Source organism: Gracilinanus agilis, chromosome 4 (genome assembly GCF_016433145.1).
Source record: "Gracilinanus agilis isolate LMUSP501 chromosome 4, AgileGrace, whole genome shotgun sequence".
Classification (NCBI taxonomy): domain Eukaryota; kingdom Metazoa; phylum Chordata; class Mammalia; order Didelphimorphia; family Didelphidae; genus Gracilinanus; species Gracilinanus agilis.
In genome coordinates this window covers 293,104,930-293,117,650 of record NC_058133.1, presented here as the reverse complement: position 1 = coordinate 293,117,650, position 12,721 = coordinate 293,104,930, and the positions used below count along the sequence as shown (strand labels likewise).

The following is a 12,721-nucleotide window of genomic DNA, read 5'->3' as shown; positions in this document are numbered from 1 at the left end:
ACAGTGCTATTATTTATCTCTATTTTGCAAATGAGGAAACTGAGGCAAAGACTTTAAGTGACTTGTTCAGGTCATAACTGAACATCTGAGGGGAGATTTCAATTTACATGTCTCTCTTCACCACCTCTCCAGTACAGTACTCTCACCACTTGTACCTTGCACTTTTTCTTTGGTCAGGGTTCCAGACCTGTGATTTTCTGCTTCTAAGAAAGTCTCTGTTCCAAAGCAAAAAGGAAGTTGTTCTGGAATTTGTATTCTTTACCAGTTTCCAGGAGAGCAAATGCAAAGCAAGTCAGAAGACTTGTTCAGGGTAATATGCTCAACCCAAGTTAGAGGACATACTTGAAATAGCTGTTCTTACTGAAACTCCTTTTCTACATCACAATGCTCCTTGACCCATGCCTGTAGGAAGCATCATGTTTTATGTTGTATTAAATTTAATTCTATTGAACTGAATTGAATTCTCCATTTTCCCCAGGGGTGAGCCTGGCAGGTGACAGACAGAAGAACCTGCGGAGTTCATGCTGATAACTCTGGGCATGCTCAGTGGCGAGAGCAGGTTGCCTTGGAGGAGGAAGAGGAGGAGGTGGAGGTGGCAGCAGCGTTCTGTGGCTGCTTCTTCTCCCGGGCTCACTGCTAACCCGTGGCTTAGGCTGTAGAGGAGGGAGTGTCACTGCCAGCCCTGAACCCCATTGCAGCTGCGACCCCAGGCAGCCCAAGGCAGCGGCAGCGGCACCAGCCATGGGGAACATGCCTTCAGCTGTGAAGCACTGTCTGAGCTACCAGCATCTTCTCCGGGAACATCTCGGAGTCGGGGACCCAGTGGCTGGGGCGCTCGAGCCCGCGCAGGTACTAGCGTGCGGCCCCACCCCGATCCCGTCAGGGGATGCTCTACTCGCCCCTCCCCCAGTTCCCCCTCTGTCACCCAGCAGCTCTTTCCCGACACTGCCGCCTCTGCCCATTCCCCCTTTCTCTCCCAGGTCTCTTCTAGCCTTTGCTCGTGTTGCCGAGGGTGCTGCCATTCCAGGCCCCACCCTGGTTAGTCTCCCTTTGTTTTTCCCTCTCTCCATCCACCAGATGATCATACTATCACCCCTCCCCCAACCCTCCAAAAAAGATTCTCCTGGGGAAGATCATCCACCTATTTATCCATGTTGTTCTTGTTCTTTGTTATTTTGTGGCAGGGGCATGTTATGCAATGCGATGCCCTTTGTGTAACACAAAACATTGCTCTCATCCCAGCCCCTTAGGCAAGTAATAGAGACTTTTTAAAGTCATCTTATATTAAGAGAAAAGGAAATGACGCTAAAAATTAAGGTTATAGAAACATGCTAAGATCAAATTGTGCAGCATGACATTAATTCATTCATCAGTAGAATCTTTTTTCTTCTTTGTGTCCACAAAGAGTAAGAGGGTGACGGGAATGTAACTCAGGAATTGCAAACTGTAAAATCTTATTTCAGATCTTTTCTGTCAGCCCATTGAAGTGCAATAGTTAGATGACTGTTACTCATGTCTAATGCTATTTAAAAGTCTTGTCTTCAACACACATATAATTGCCTTCCTCACTTCCAGTAGGACTAGTACTTAAAAGAGGAAAAAAAATATCGAAATTTCTTTATTTTCCTTCTTAAAAAGCAAGCTGAAATGATAGGGAAATGAAAACATAATTTAAATATCATTCAAAAATGTGAGTTAGGAATTCCAAGAGACCTTAGCATTTTAATTATAATGGTAAAAAGAAATAATGATGTGAAACAAAATCTTAATTGATTTTCTAAGAGAAATTTTATTAATCTTACTAATTATTTCCTTGTAATAGTTTAAAAAAGTCTCAGTAATCACACATATATGTAACTACATCAGGACAAATAACCTGTTTCTAATTTCATTTTACAACCCTATTTTAATAGGGATGATTTTGACAAAATATTACTTTTTATGCTAATTCAGATGTTGCAATAAATCAAGTATGCTGAGTACAATTTTCTGAAGCCTATTAGGAATGAAAGTTTTTCTAAGAAATAGTGTAAAATAAAGTATTTTTATTTGACCCCACAACAGCAGCAGTTCTTAACTTTGTGTGTATAAGAGGCATACATTATGTTTGTACATTTATACCCCAAAAAGATATTTATTTAGATTTTACGTATTTTAGATCACTTGTTAATTAAAAGAACAAAATTTATATTATCTGAAACATGACTGGTTAGTGATAACTTGAGAACAGTCCCCCAACACACTCAGCTGAAGTTGGGTGTGGGAAAAGAAAGTGATAGTAATCATGAGATGATAGTTTTAGAACTGAAAAACTCTTTAGAAATCATTTAGTCCAGTCCCTTCATTTTACAGATAAAAAATTGACACCCAGAAAGGCAGAATGAAAAAAAACACTTTCTTTTCCATACTTTTTTTGGGGGATGGTCTTTATTTTTTACTCTATTTTTTTACTTTTTTATAATATATAGTAAATATAAATATGTTTATTTATTTATAATAAAATTATAACAAAATATAGATTTACTATATTTTTGCCTAGATTCTGAATCTGATGGGAATTTCCTGTTATTCTTCAGGAAGTGTTAGGCCACTACCAGGGGTGACAGATTGATGGATGAGCAGTTTTTAATCATTTCTACCTCTCTCAGGAGATCTGCTCTAGCAATGTTAGTAGAAGTGACAAGTTATTAAATAAGGCAAAGAGTGTCTCAGAACCACAGGATTCACATTGGGATCATAGGAATTGCATTTGCCAGAGAGCTTATTAGGGTCTAGACAAACCCTTTATTTTTGTATGTGTGTGTGTGAGGAAACAGGTGCAGAGAAATAAAACAGCTTATCCAAGATCACACAGATTTTAAACAGCAGAGCTGGCACTTAAACCAGGCAAGTAGATGGTATAGTGTATAGAATGCCTTACTTGGAAGCAGGAAAACCTACATTCAAATCCTAGTTGTGTTACTGTGGGAAAGCCACTTACTCTTTTTTGGCTCAGTTTCTTCATCTGTAAAATGAGGATAATAGTAGTATCTACCTCCTTAAATTGTGAGGATCAAATGAAATAATAATTTAAAGCATTTAATATGGTGCTTGGCACTAGTGTTAAATAAATATTAGTCATAATAATTATTAACTCAACTCTTCCAACTACTTTAAAATCCACTGTTTATTCCATTAGGGTCATGAAAACCTTTTGAACCTTTTTGGAGAAAAGAGAATTGAAAAGTAATGAGAAGGGCGAATATGTTTGTATAGGCTATCTATGTTCTTACAGATTACTGTTGGAGACATTCATTGTTACTGATGTTTCCATATAGTTACCTCCAAATTGACCTTGTCATCAAATGTAGTAATGATAAATTGGGGGAAAAAAAAAAGGTAGTGAAGAATGCTTCAATGAATGTCTAAATGGCATTTTCTAGTAAAATGCTATGGGTTACCTGAGTAACTTTTTGTTGTTAATTTGGTTTTCCAAGTAGATTTTTCAATTTTGAAAGACAATATCTTGATCAGTCAGTAGTATTCTAGTCATCTCAGTGAGTTGTTATTTTTATTATTACTGCTGCTGCTGCTGCTACTACTACTACTACTATGTTATAAATGTTCTTTGCATACATTCTTCCATTTGATCCTTATGACAACACAGTGAGTAAAGTACCATAGATATTCTTCTCCCCTATTTTATAAATGAGGAAACTGAATATTACAAATCTACGAGATTTGCTGATTGTTACAGTTTATAAATGTAAGAGACAGAAGATGAATCCAATTCTCTTTGACTCCAAATTCAGTATTGTTTTTACAAATAACAATCTGCTTTTCTTTCTTTGATATTTTTCATTAATACCAAAACATTTTCATTCTTGTTTATGAGTCAACTTGATCAGGATGAATCAGTTCCTTGGAGCCCATGGATCTTGGATTGATTGATAAAACCTAGTTCTTCAACCTGATGAACTAAAGTGTATGCATGTATACAACTCACATACACACTCTAGTTTGAATGTAGCTGCCTGAATATTTATATATGTATCATTATATATACATCTTATTGTGTTTTATAGTTTTCATTTATAAATAAGACCACAAAGAACAACTCAATATTTTCTGCCATTACAATCTGCCATAATAGTTCTTATATAATTCTCTGTTTTTTTCAGTGGATTCATTATCCAATTGTCATGGTCCTGGTCCCCCAACATAGACTGAATACAAACTAGTCAATCTACATTGAGGTACTTATAGATATCTCTATTGGTGTGTTACAAAGAAATGTTAGTGATTCAAATCAGTCAATCGGTCAGTAAACATTTTTAGGTGTCTTCTGCATGCCAGGCAATTTGCTAATAATTGTGGATACAAAGAAAGGCAAAAGATAGTTCCTACTCCCAAAGTAATGGGGTAGACAAGAAAACAACTATGGGCAAATAAACCACATACAGGTAACTGGAAATAATCAACACATGGAAGGAACTAGAATAAAAGGGAATTGGGAAAGGCTTCCTGTAACAGGTGAGATTTTAGGGAAAGCTTGAACAAAGATTGGAAATTCTCACTACTAGGAAGAGGGAGAGAGTTCCATGAATGAGGGACAGTTGGCAAAAATGCCTAGGATAGAGAGATTGATGTCATGTTCCAGGAGCAGACAGGAGACCATTGTCATTAGTTCACAGAGTACTTGGGAAAGGAAGTGGTAAGTAAGATACTGAGATAAGAAATTGGAAAGGTGGGGGAAGGTTATGAAATAATTTAGCACTAGTATTATAGAAGTTAAAAATGTTTTCTTTAGTATTTTAGAATCTCTAAAAGGTAAAATAAAATAAAGGTAGAGTGAATTTAAATGCTAAGGAATTGGTTATATGGATATGATAGAAGAACCAGAAAGAGAATTCAGATTCTTTGATGCCAAATTTAGTGCTTTTTCCATAAGTATATACTTTCTCTTTGTGACAGATTTGTATTAGACATCATTTCTCATAGCCTCAGATGGCTTTCTGGATTAGTATTTTTTAGTCTAATTTGGGAGCTAGGGATCCCTAAGGGTCCTTGGTAGTTCATGTAGAGGTCTCCCTAAATATTTATGGGGTCAGAAGCTGGTGTATCTCTGGAATAGGGATGGAGCAGGAATATTCCAAGGGGAGAGAAACAGAAAACAAAGATTCTTTCCATTGCCAATAAGAATGTAAAATTTTAGTCATAGGTCTAAAGGGGATAACAAAAATTTAGGAAAGGGGGGGAAACATAACAACATGTGATTGACTGGGATTGGGAAATTTGATGGACTTATTAAATAACTGTGGTTTCAACATGAAATAATTCTTGCCCTAGCCTTGATAATATTTTCCTGGACAATGGTCTCCCATCACCAAACATTGGTATCTAACTGCCTGTAGCAATATAACTCTAAAAAATAAAATCTCTTCCCCACTATTCCCGAGTTCTTTTAACTGCTTTTTATTTAAATATGTGATACCAGAGTTGTCAAGTTTAGTCTGAAATATTAAATTCTAGACTGAACTATTTATAATCATGGAAGATCCTGGCAGTATTTATTTTTTCTATAAATATAAATAATGACCTTTTGTGTTTATATGTCATGATTCTCAGAGTGGGCACAAAGAATGTTCAAATTGATGTTTTTAATCTCCTGGCATTACAGTATCTTGATGAGTGACATAGGGAGACAGTAAGTAGTGGATAGGATATGAAAACATGGACGGTAATTCAATAGTAAATCAAAATGACTTGAATGTTACAAGTTAACATGTTTATATACAAACACATCTAAAATGCATGACTAAATAAATGGAAAAACATTAGTTTAGTGCTTAATTTGTGCAGAGCACCATGCTCAGTTCTGAAGACACAGAAGGAAAAAAAACCCAAACCAAGAAGGTCTCCTCTCTCAAGGAATTGTCTTTCTAATATTGAGAGATAACATATTTTGTAGTGTTTAGCTACAGGGCAGATCAAAAGTCCCATTGGTCCTGAGCACCCAATGACAAGATAATAATTTATCTTATTTGTTGCTTCTGTTGATAAAACTGTATCTATTTTTGAATTTGAGCCAAAGATAGCACCAAAGACTTTAGTGCAAACTTTCTTTTCTCAATCTTCTGTACCTTGTTTAGGAGTTAAGGGCCATAACAACTGCAATAGGGGCAGGGCTATAAGTAAAATTTAGTCCTTCAGAGGATGAGGAGATGCTTCACTCTTCCTGGGCTTGTTCTTCACACTTGTTCAAATTGATCTTTAACAAAGAACTGGAAACTGAAGAGGGCATCCATCATTTGGAGGATGACTGAAGAAATTATGGTATAGGAAAATAATAGAGTACTCTCATATAATTAGAAATGGTGAAAGACATGGTTTTAGAGCAACATTGAAGGTCTTATAACTCCAGCAAATTGAAGTGAGAACCAAGAGAATCATTTATACAATAATAACAACAAAGAGCAGGAACTTTGATCATTTGATCATTCTTTTTTTAACACAATTTTTATTTTTATTAGTTCCAAGTTCTTTACATACTCTTTCCCACCTATTGAGGAGGCAAGCAAAACAAAACTCATTATACATGTGTATAGTCATGCAAAACAAATTACTATATATAAACTATGTTCCAAAGAATAAAAAACAAGAAAAATAAAGAGAAAAAATATGTTTCAAACTGCATTCTGAGTTCATCAGTTCTCCATATGGAAGTAGATAGCATCTTTCACCATTAGTTCTGAGTTGTGGTAGGTGATTCAGTTGATCAATTATTAATTACTTTCATTTTATTCATTTAATTTTATAATATTGATATTACTGTATAGATTATTTTACTGGTTTTGCTCTCTTAACTTTATATCAATTGATATAAATCTTCCCAGGTGTTTTTTCCCCTGAAAACTTTCCCTTATTTCTAATACGACAACAGTATTCCATCATATTCATAAACTACTAATTTTTCAGCCATTCAGCCTAAAATGAAGGATGAGATGGATTTTCAAGTACATTATACTAAACATTTGAAGAAAAATTAATTCTAATACTATATAAACCAGGTTCCTTCTGTGACACAAATATGATTTTTTTTTAAAACCCTTACTTTCCATCTTGGAGCCAATACTGTGTATTGGCTCCAATGCAGAATAGTGGTAAGGGTAGACAATGGGGGCCAAGGGACTTGCCCAGGGTCGCACAGCTGGGAAGTGTCTGAGGTCAGACTTGAACCTAGGACCTCCCATCTCTAGGCCTGACTCTCAATACACTGAGCTACCCAGCTGCAAATATGATTTTGATAGCTAAATGATGGGTAGCAAAAGCAGAGAAAGAAAACTATAGATCAATTTTTATCATTAATATTAATGCAAGAATGTTAAGTAAAATATTAGCAAGAAGATTATAACATTATAACCCAAATATCATATGCTGTGCTCAGGATGGATTTATACTCAGATTGCATGACTGGTTTAATAGTAGGAAAATTTTAAGAATAATATGCCATATCCATTAAAAAAACCTTTTGACAAACTCCAACACCCATTCCTATGAAAAACACTAGAAAATATAGTATAAATGGACATTTTTTCAAAATGATTGGTATCTATTTAAAACCAAGAACAAATATTATTTATTGCTAATGGGGATAACCTAGAGTCCTTTCCAATCGTATCCGAGGTGAATGATCACTACTACTGCCTCTGCTGCTGCTACTGCAGCTGTCACTCACTGCTGCTATGCTCTGCTTTAGTCTAGTTTCTAACCTTCTCTTACCCATCTCCCAATCCTAATCTCTTTAGACTTCTCTACCTTGCTGAGTATCCCTAGGCTAAAAAGTAAATCCCTGTGCCTTTTCCCTCAGCTTTCATGATCAGAATTCAGTCTGGCCTGTTTTCTAGGTTTTTATAGAGGTGTGTTGGGTGAGCTGAGCGAAAATGCTGACTTACTCTGGTATCTTAATTCCACTTCTTGATATATTTCTTACTAAAAGTCAGCATAATCATTGTCTTATGCTATAGGTCCAGTGATACCGGTTTCCTTGTTGCTCCTTGCAATGGCTTCTCTATCTCCTGACTGTTGGCTATATTTACTCCATGCCACCTATGCCTAAAACTTCCTCTCTCATCTCTAATTCTCGGCTTCCTTGACTTCAATAACACCTTTTGCAAGAAGCCTCTCCTTGACGCTTATGTCTTTTGTTTGATGATTAACTGCAATTTTCCTGTACATATCTATACATAGTTTCTCTTTTCTGAAATTTGTCTACCTCATTAGACTGTGAGCATTTTGAGAGAAAGGAACTATCCTCAGTGCTTACCATAGTTACATTTTGTTGTTCAATAGTTTTTTAGTTATGTGCAACTTTTCATGACCTGGTTTGGGGTTTTCTTGGCAAGGATATTGGAGTGGTTTGCTTTTTCCTTCTAGAGCTCATCTTAGAGATGAGGAACTGAAGCAGAATTAAATGACATGCCCAGGTTTACATAGCTAGTCAATGTCTGAAATTGGATTTTAATTCATGAACAACCTATATCTTCCTTATTCTAAGTCCAATGTTCTGTCTTCTGTATCACCTAGTTGTCCTATTGGACGTAGTAGGAAGTTAATAAATGCTTCCTTTATTTTCTTGAGTCGATAATATGAAAACAAAAGAGAAAAATAAAAATACATACTAAAAATATCATAAGAGTTCTTGACCTCATTTTATAGCTGAAGTTGAAAAATATTTCACTTTTCCATAATCTCTTAATTTTCTAAATGTCATAAGTAGGATTCAAAACCCAAGTCTCTCCTACTTCAACATATTAGGCTTTTCCCCATTATATTATGTATCTCTTTTACTTCTCAGGAAGTATGATTATGGTCTCAAGAATAATTAATTCTTGCTTAAAACTCATTTACATCTATAAAAGAGCTCAAAGGAGATGTTCCAACAAGTTAAAGCCTGAGAGTTATTTTGATCAAATATTCTGAGTTTTATGACATGAGTAAAGGATCAGGGAAAGACATTTGTAAAACAAAAACTTATACTGAGGTGCCTAACAAGATAAGTATTCTTTAAAGTGATTATAAAAGTGGAGAAAAGGGGGCAGCTGGGTAGCTCAGTGGATTGAGAGCCAGGCCTAGAGACGGGGAGGTCCTAGGTTCAAGTCTTAGACACTTCCCAGCTTTGTGACCCTGGGCAAGTCACTTGACTCCCATTGCCTACCCTTACCACTCTTCTGCCTTGGAGTCAATATTGACTCCAAGACAGAAGGTAAGGGTTTAAAAAAAAAGTGGAGAAAAAATATCATACTTTAAAAAAGCTTTTTAAAATATTTTTGGAAGAAATAAAAATGAATTAAAATGTTATTATTTTAGTTTTTAATCAATGAACTTAATTATATGATTATTTTATATTATATCATTTTGTTAGATGTTAAAAGCCAGTGAATATTATTCTAAGTTTGAGAACTCAAAATAACATAGAGTAAGTAGTAAAAATGTATAGAGTTAATAGCATTTGATTTCATTTCATTCTAGTCTTTCCCCCTTATTTATCCTTTAAAATCAACATTTAAAAATTTTAAAAATCAACAAAAATTATACCTTTACACCGATATCATAGCAATTCTACATTATTAATGCACTGGTATGTTTTCCCTTCTAACACTACCTCTCATCCTCCTTTACATATTCCTTTAAAAAAACAAACAAACTTCTTTTCCACACTAATTTTTTTTAACCCTTACCTTTCCTCTTAGAATCAATACTGTGTACAGCTGAGAAGTGTCTGAGGCCAGATTTGAACCTAGGACCTCTCATCTTTAGTTCTGGCTCTCTATCCATTGAGCCACCCAGCTACCCCCTTCCACACTAATTCTTCCATGGCTTCCTCAAACATTCACGTGACAGTTTCCAAACAATTTAGCATTCTGGGTCAGCTTCCAGTTTGACTGTGTTTTCTTTGGAATATAGTCTATAGATTGGGCATAATCTAGATATGGTTGAAATTAACAATATTTCTTTTATTGATCTAGAACCTGTGTTTCTTATAATGCAGCATTAACTTTACTAGAAGATATTAATATAGTGTTATGTTTCATTAAAGTGAAAACAGTTGATCATAAATTCAATATGCATCAGAAGTGTGACTCATTTGCTGGACATAGATAGGAATTGGGCCTATTATTTGAATGCTATTAGGAAATTCAAATCAGGAAACTCCTTTCTAACAATGTAGATCCAATTCATTATCTACAATTCACCATTTTAAAGATTTTCCATCACTGAAAGATTAATGGCTTTCCTAGGAGTACACAACTAGTATGTGTCAAAGGAAAGAATTGAACCTATGTTGGCTTGGAGGCCAGTTTTGTATTTGCTATATCATGCTGCCTTTCCACATGAGTTGCCATTACAGCATCTCTCCCTACCATCCAGTAAATAAATAAATTTGGATTTATTGCAGCCCAGTATTATCGATATATCAACAAAAGGTTAGAAGGAGATAAGAAAACAGGAATGAGAAAAAGGAGAAATAGAAGACATGTTTTTTCAGACCTCACCTCTTTTTCCCCCCTTAATTATCAATAGGTAACAGTATAAGAGTTTGTTGGGTTTTCTTATTCTGAGGACTCAAAATATATCCATATTGTTTGAAGAGGATTTAAGCTACTCCTGTATTATCCTACATATTCTATTATTTCCATTAGTTCTCTGGCCCAGTTAGTTCACTGTCATTATTCCCAGGAAGACCTTTCTTTCCTTCTCTTATACCTTTCTTAGTTTAGATTAGGGCTATCTCTGCACTAGAATGGTCTTGAGATATAAAGGTTCAAGAAATTTTCTTTTCTCTATGTTCTTCAATACATGCTACATAGGGGCTCCTCTTGGCTCCTATATCAATTGCTTCTTCTTGTTCCTGCTGGCTTTCTTATCCTTCCCCCCATTATTTTTCAACTCTTCATAGATCCCTGGCTTCTTGGATATAGGCTTACTGTCATCTAATCATTTTTCTTGTCCTCTTCTTCCTTTTCACTTCTGTTTTTCTTAGTTCTTCCATAGACAGGGGATCAGGGCTGTACAATTGTAGCTTTTGGAACGTTCAGAAGTTTCTTAAGTGTGAGAAACAGTCACAGCAGAAAGTAATAATAGTTTTTTCAGAAGTTTAACAAAATCTTGTTTTTTTTTTTTTAAAAAAAACAATCAGCATAATTTTATTTTTTATTTAAATTTATATTTGTTTATTTGTTATCATTAAATACTTAGGTAACTTTCTCCCTTGCCCCATTAGGGAAGGTATTTTTTGACAAAAAAGATAAATGTATATATAAAACTATGTCTTGCTTATTGCTATTTATCAGTTCTTTCTCTGGAGGGGGATATACAGAAGTCATTCTTTAAACAATGTTCCTGTTGCTATTGATAATATCCTTGTGGTTTTGCTCATTTTACTTTTTGTAACTTCTTGTAAGTCTTTTCATATTAGAAAAAATTTAAACTCTTTGTTATTTCTTATGGAAAGGCATTATAGATCAAGAGAAAAAAATGCACATAGTGCTTTTCATTAGAACAGATAAGATTGTTAAATATGTATAATTAGAATCTGTTACCCTAAAAACTACAATTCCCCAGCAAAATTATGATTCCCAGCAAAACTATAATCCCCAGCAAAATTACAATGTCTAGAACCCCACTCACTTCCTGTCATTATGTGCTGATGTAGACAGGATATAAATTGGGTGGAAGTCCATTTCTCTCCCTTTTTCCTTCTTGTGGTAGCTTTGGTGGAGATGGGAAATTTGAGCAGGTAGAAAAAAACTTAGTCACATGGTTCTGTTTTGTCACATAATAAACTTTATAAAAATAATACTTGAAGTATTGGACATTAATTTAACTCCTACAAATAATAACTCCAACTCTGAAAGGTCTGTCACAGATTCTTTGGTGTCAGGCTATAATCCCTATTTTGGAGACCATTATACAATGCCATGCAGCCTTTGTAGTGCTGATGTCAAACTCAGAAAAGGGTGCTACATAATGACTTTTAAAATTATCTGTTTTAGTATCTATTATTACTTATTATGTTATCCATTTCATTTTAGTTTGTTATGTAGTTTTACTTCAGGATTTTAAAAAATAATTTTGTTAAATATTTGCCAATTACATTTTAATCATATTAGACATTTGGGGTGCTGCATGTGACCAATAAGCCATGTGTGTAGCACCTCGATTCTAGGTCCTATACAAATGTAAGAAAGTGAAATTTTTAAATTGTTCCAGAGACAAAGATTATTGGGTGCTATAGAGATTGAGGAAAGAGAAACTCAAAAATGCTGTGTAGGAATGGTGATAAATGAAAGCCAATAAAAGTTTTCTCCCTCTTTGAGCAGTTCTGGAGTTATTTTCCTCTTTGATATTACAAACTATACTGATGCTGAAAGGAAGAACTCTTGATATTTGGAAAACAGAATAGATATTTAAACCTAGTTAATAAGGACAAGGAGTAATGTAGCATATAAAGATTGAGAATTTCTAACCTAAAGTGAAGAAATACTACATTTCACTTTTGTATTTTTACACCTACTGTTAATCCTTATACAGTCCTGTGCACTGTCAGCTTACTTTTTCTCTATGCTTCTGACCAACATCCTTCCAGACCTTCCTGGCTTATAGACTCTCCATCTGGCCCTGATAACATTTTTGGCAACCCTGATCTCCGATTCCTTTGTCTATCAAAAAATATTTTTAA

At 34.8% G+C, this 12,721-nt stretch overlaps 1 protein-coding gene across 2 annotated transcripts in view; it reads left to right on the top strand.

Annotated features, from left to right (window-relative positions):
* The first annotated feature begins 726 nt into the window (after positions 1-726).
* Positions 727-12,721, top strand: part of HMGCLL1 (3-hydroxymethyl-3-methylglutaryl-CoA lyase like 1) — a 216,597-nt gene continuing 204,602 nt past the window's right edge. The window contains exons 1-2 of one of the 2 annotated variants that reach the window (XM_044673535.1): positions 742-849; positions 2,577-2,579. In XM_044673535.1, the coding sequence (XP_044529470.1) occupies positions 742-849; positions 2,577-2,579 (111 nt within the window). Of the gene's footprint in view, positions 850-2,576; positions 2,580-12,721 lie in introns of both variants that reach the window. The other variant, XM_044673536.1, reaches the window with a different exon arrangement.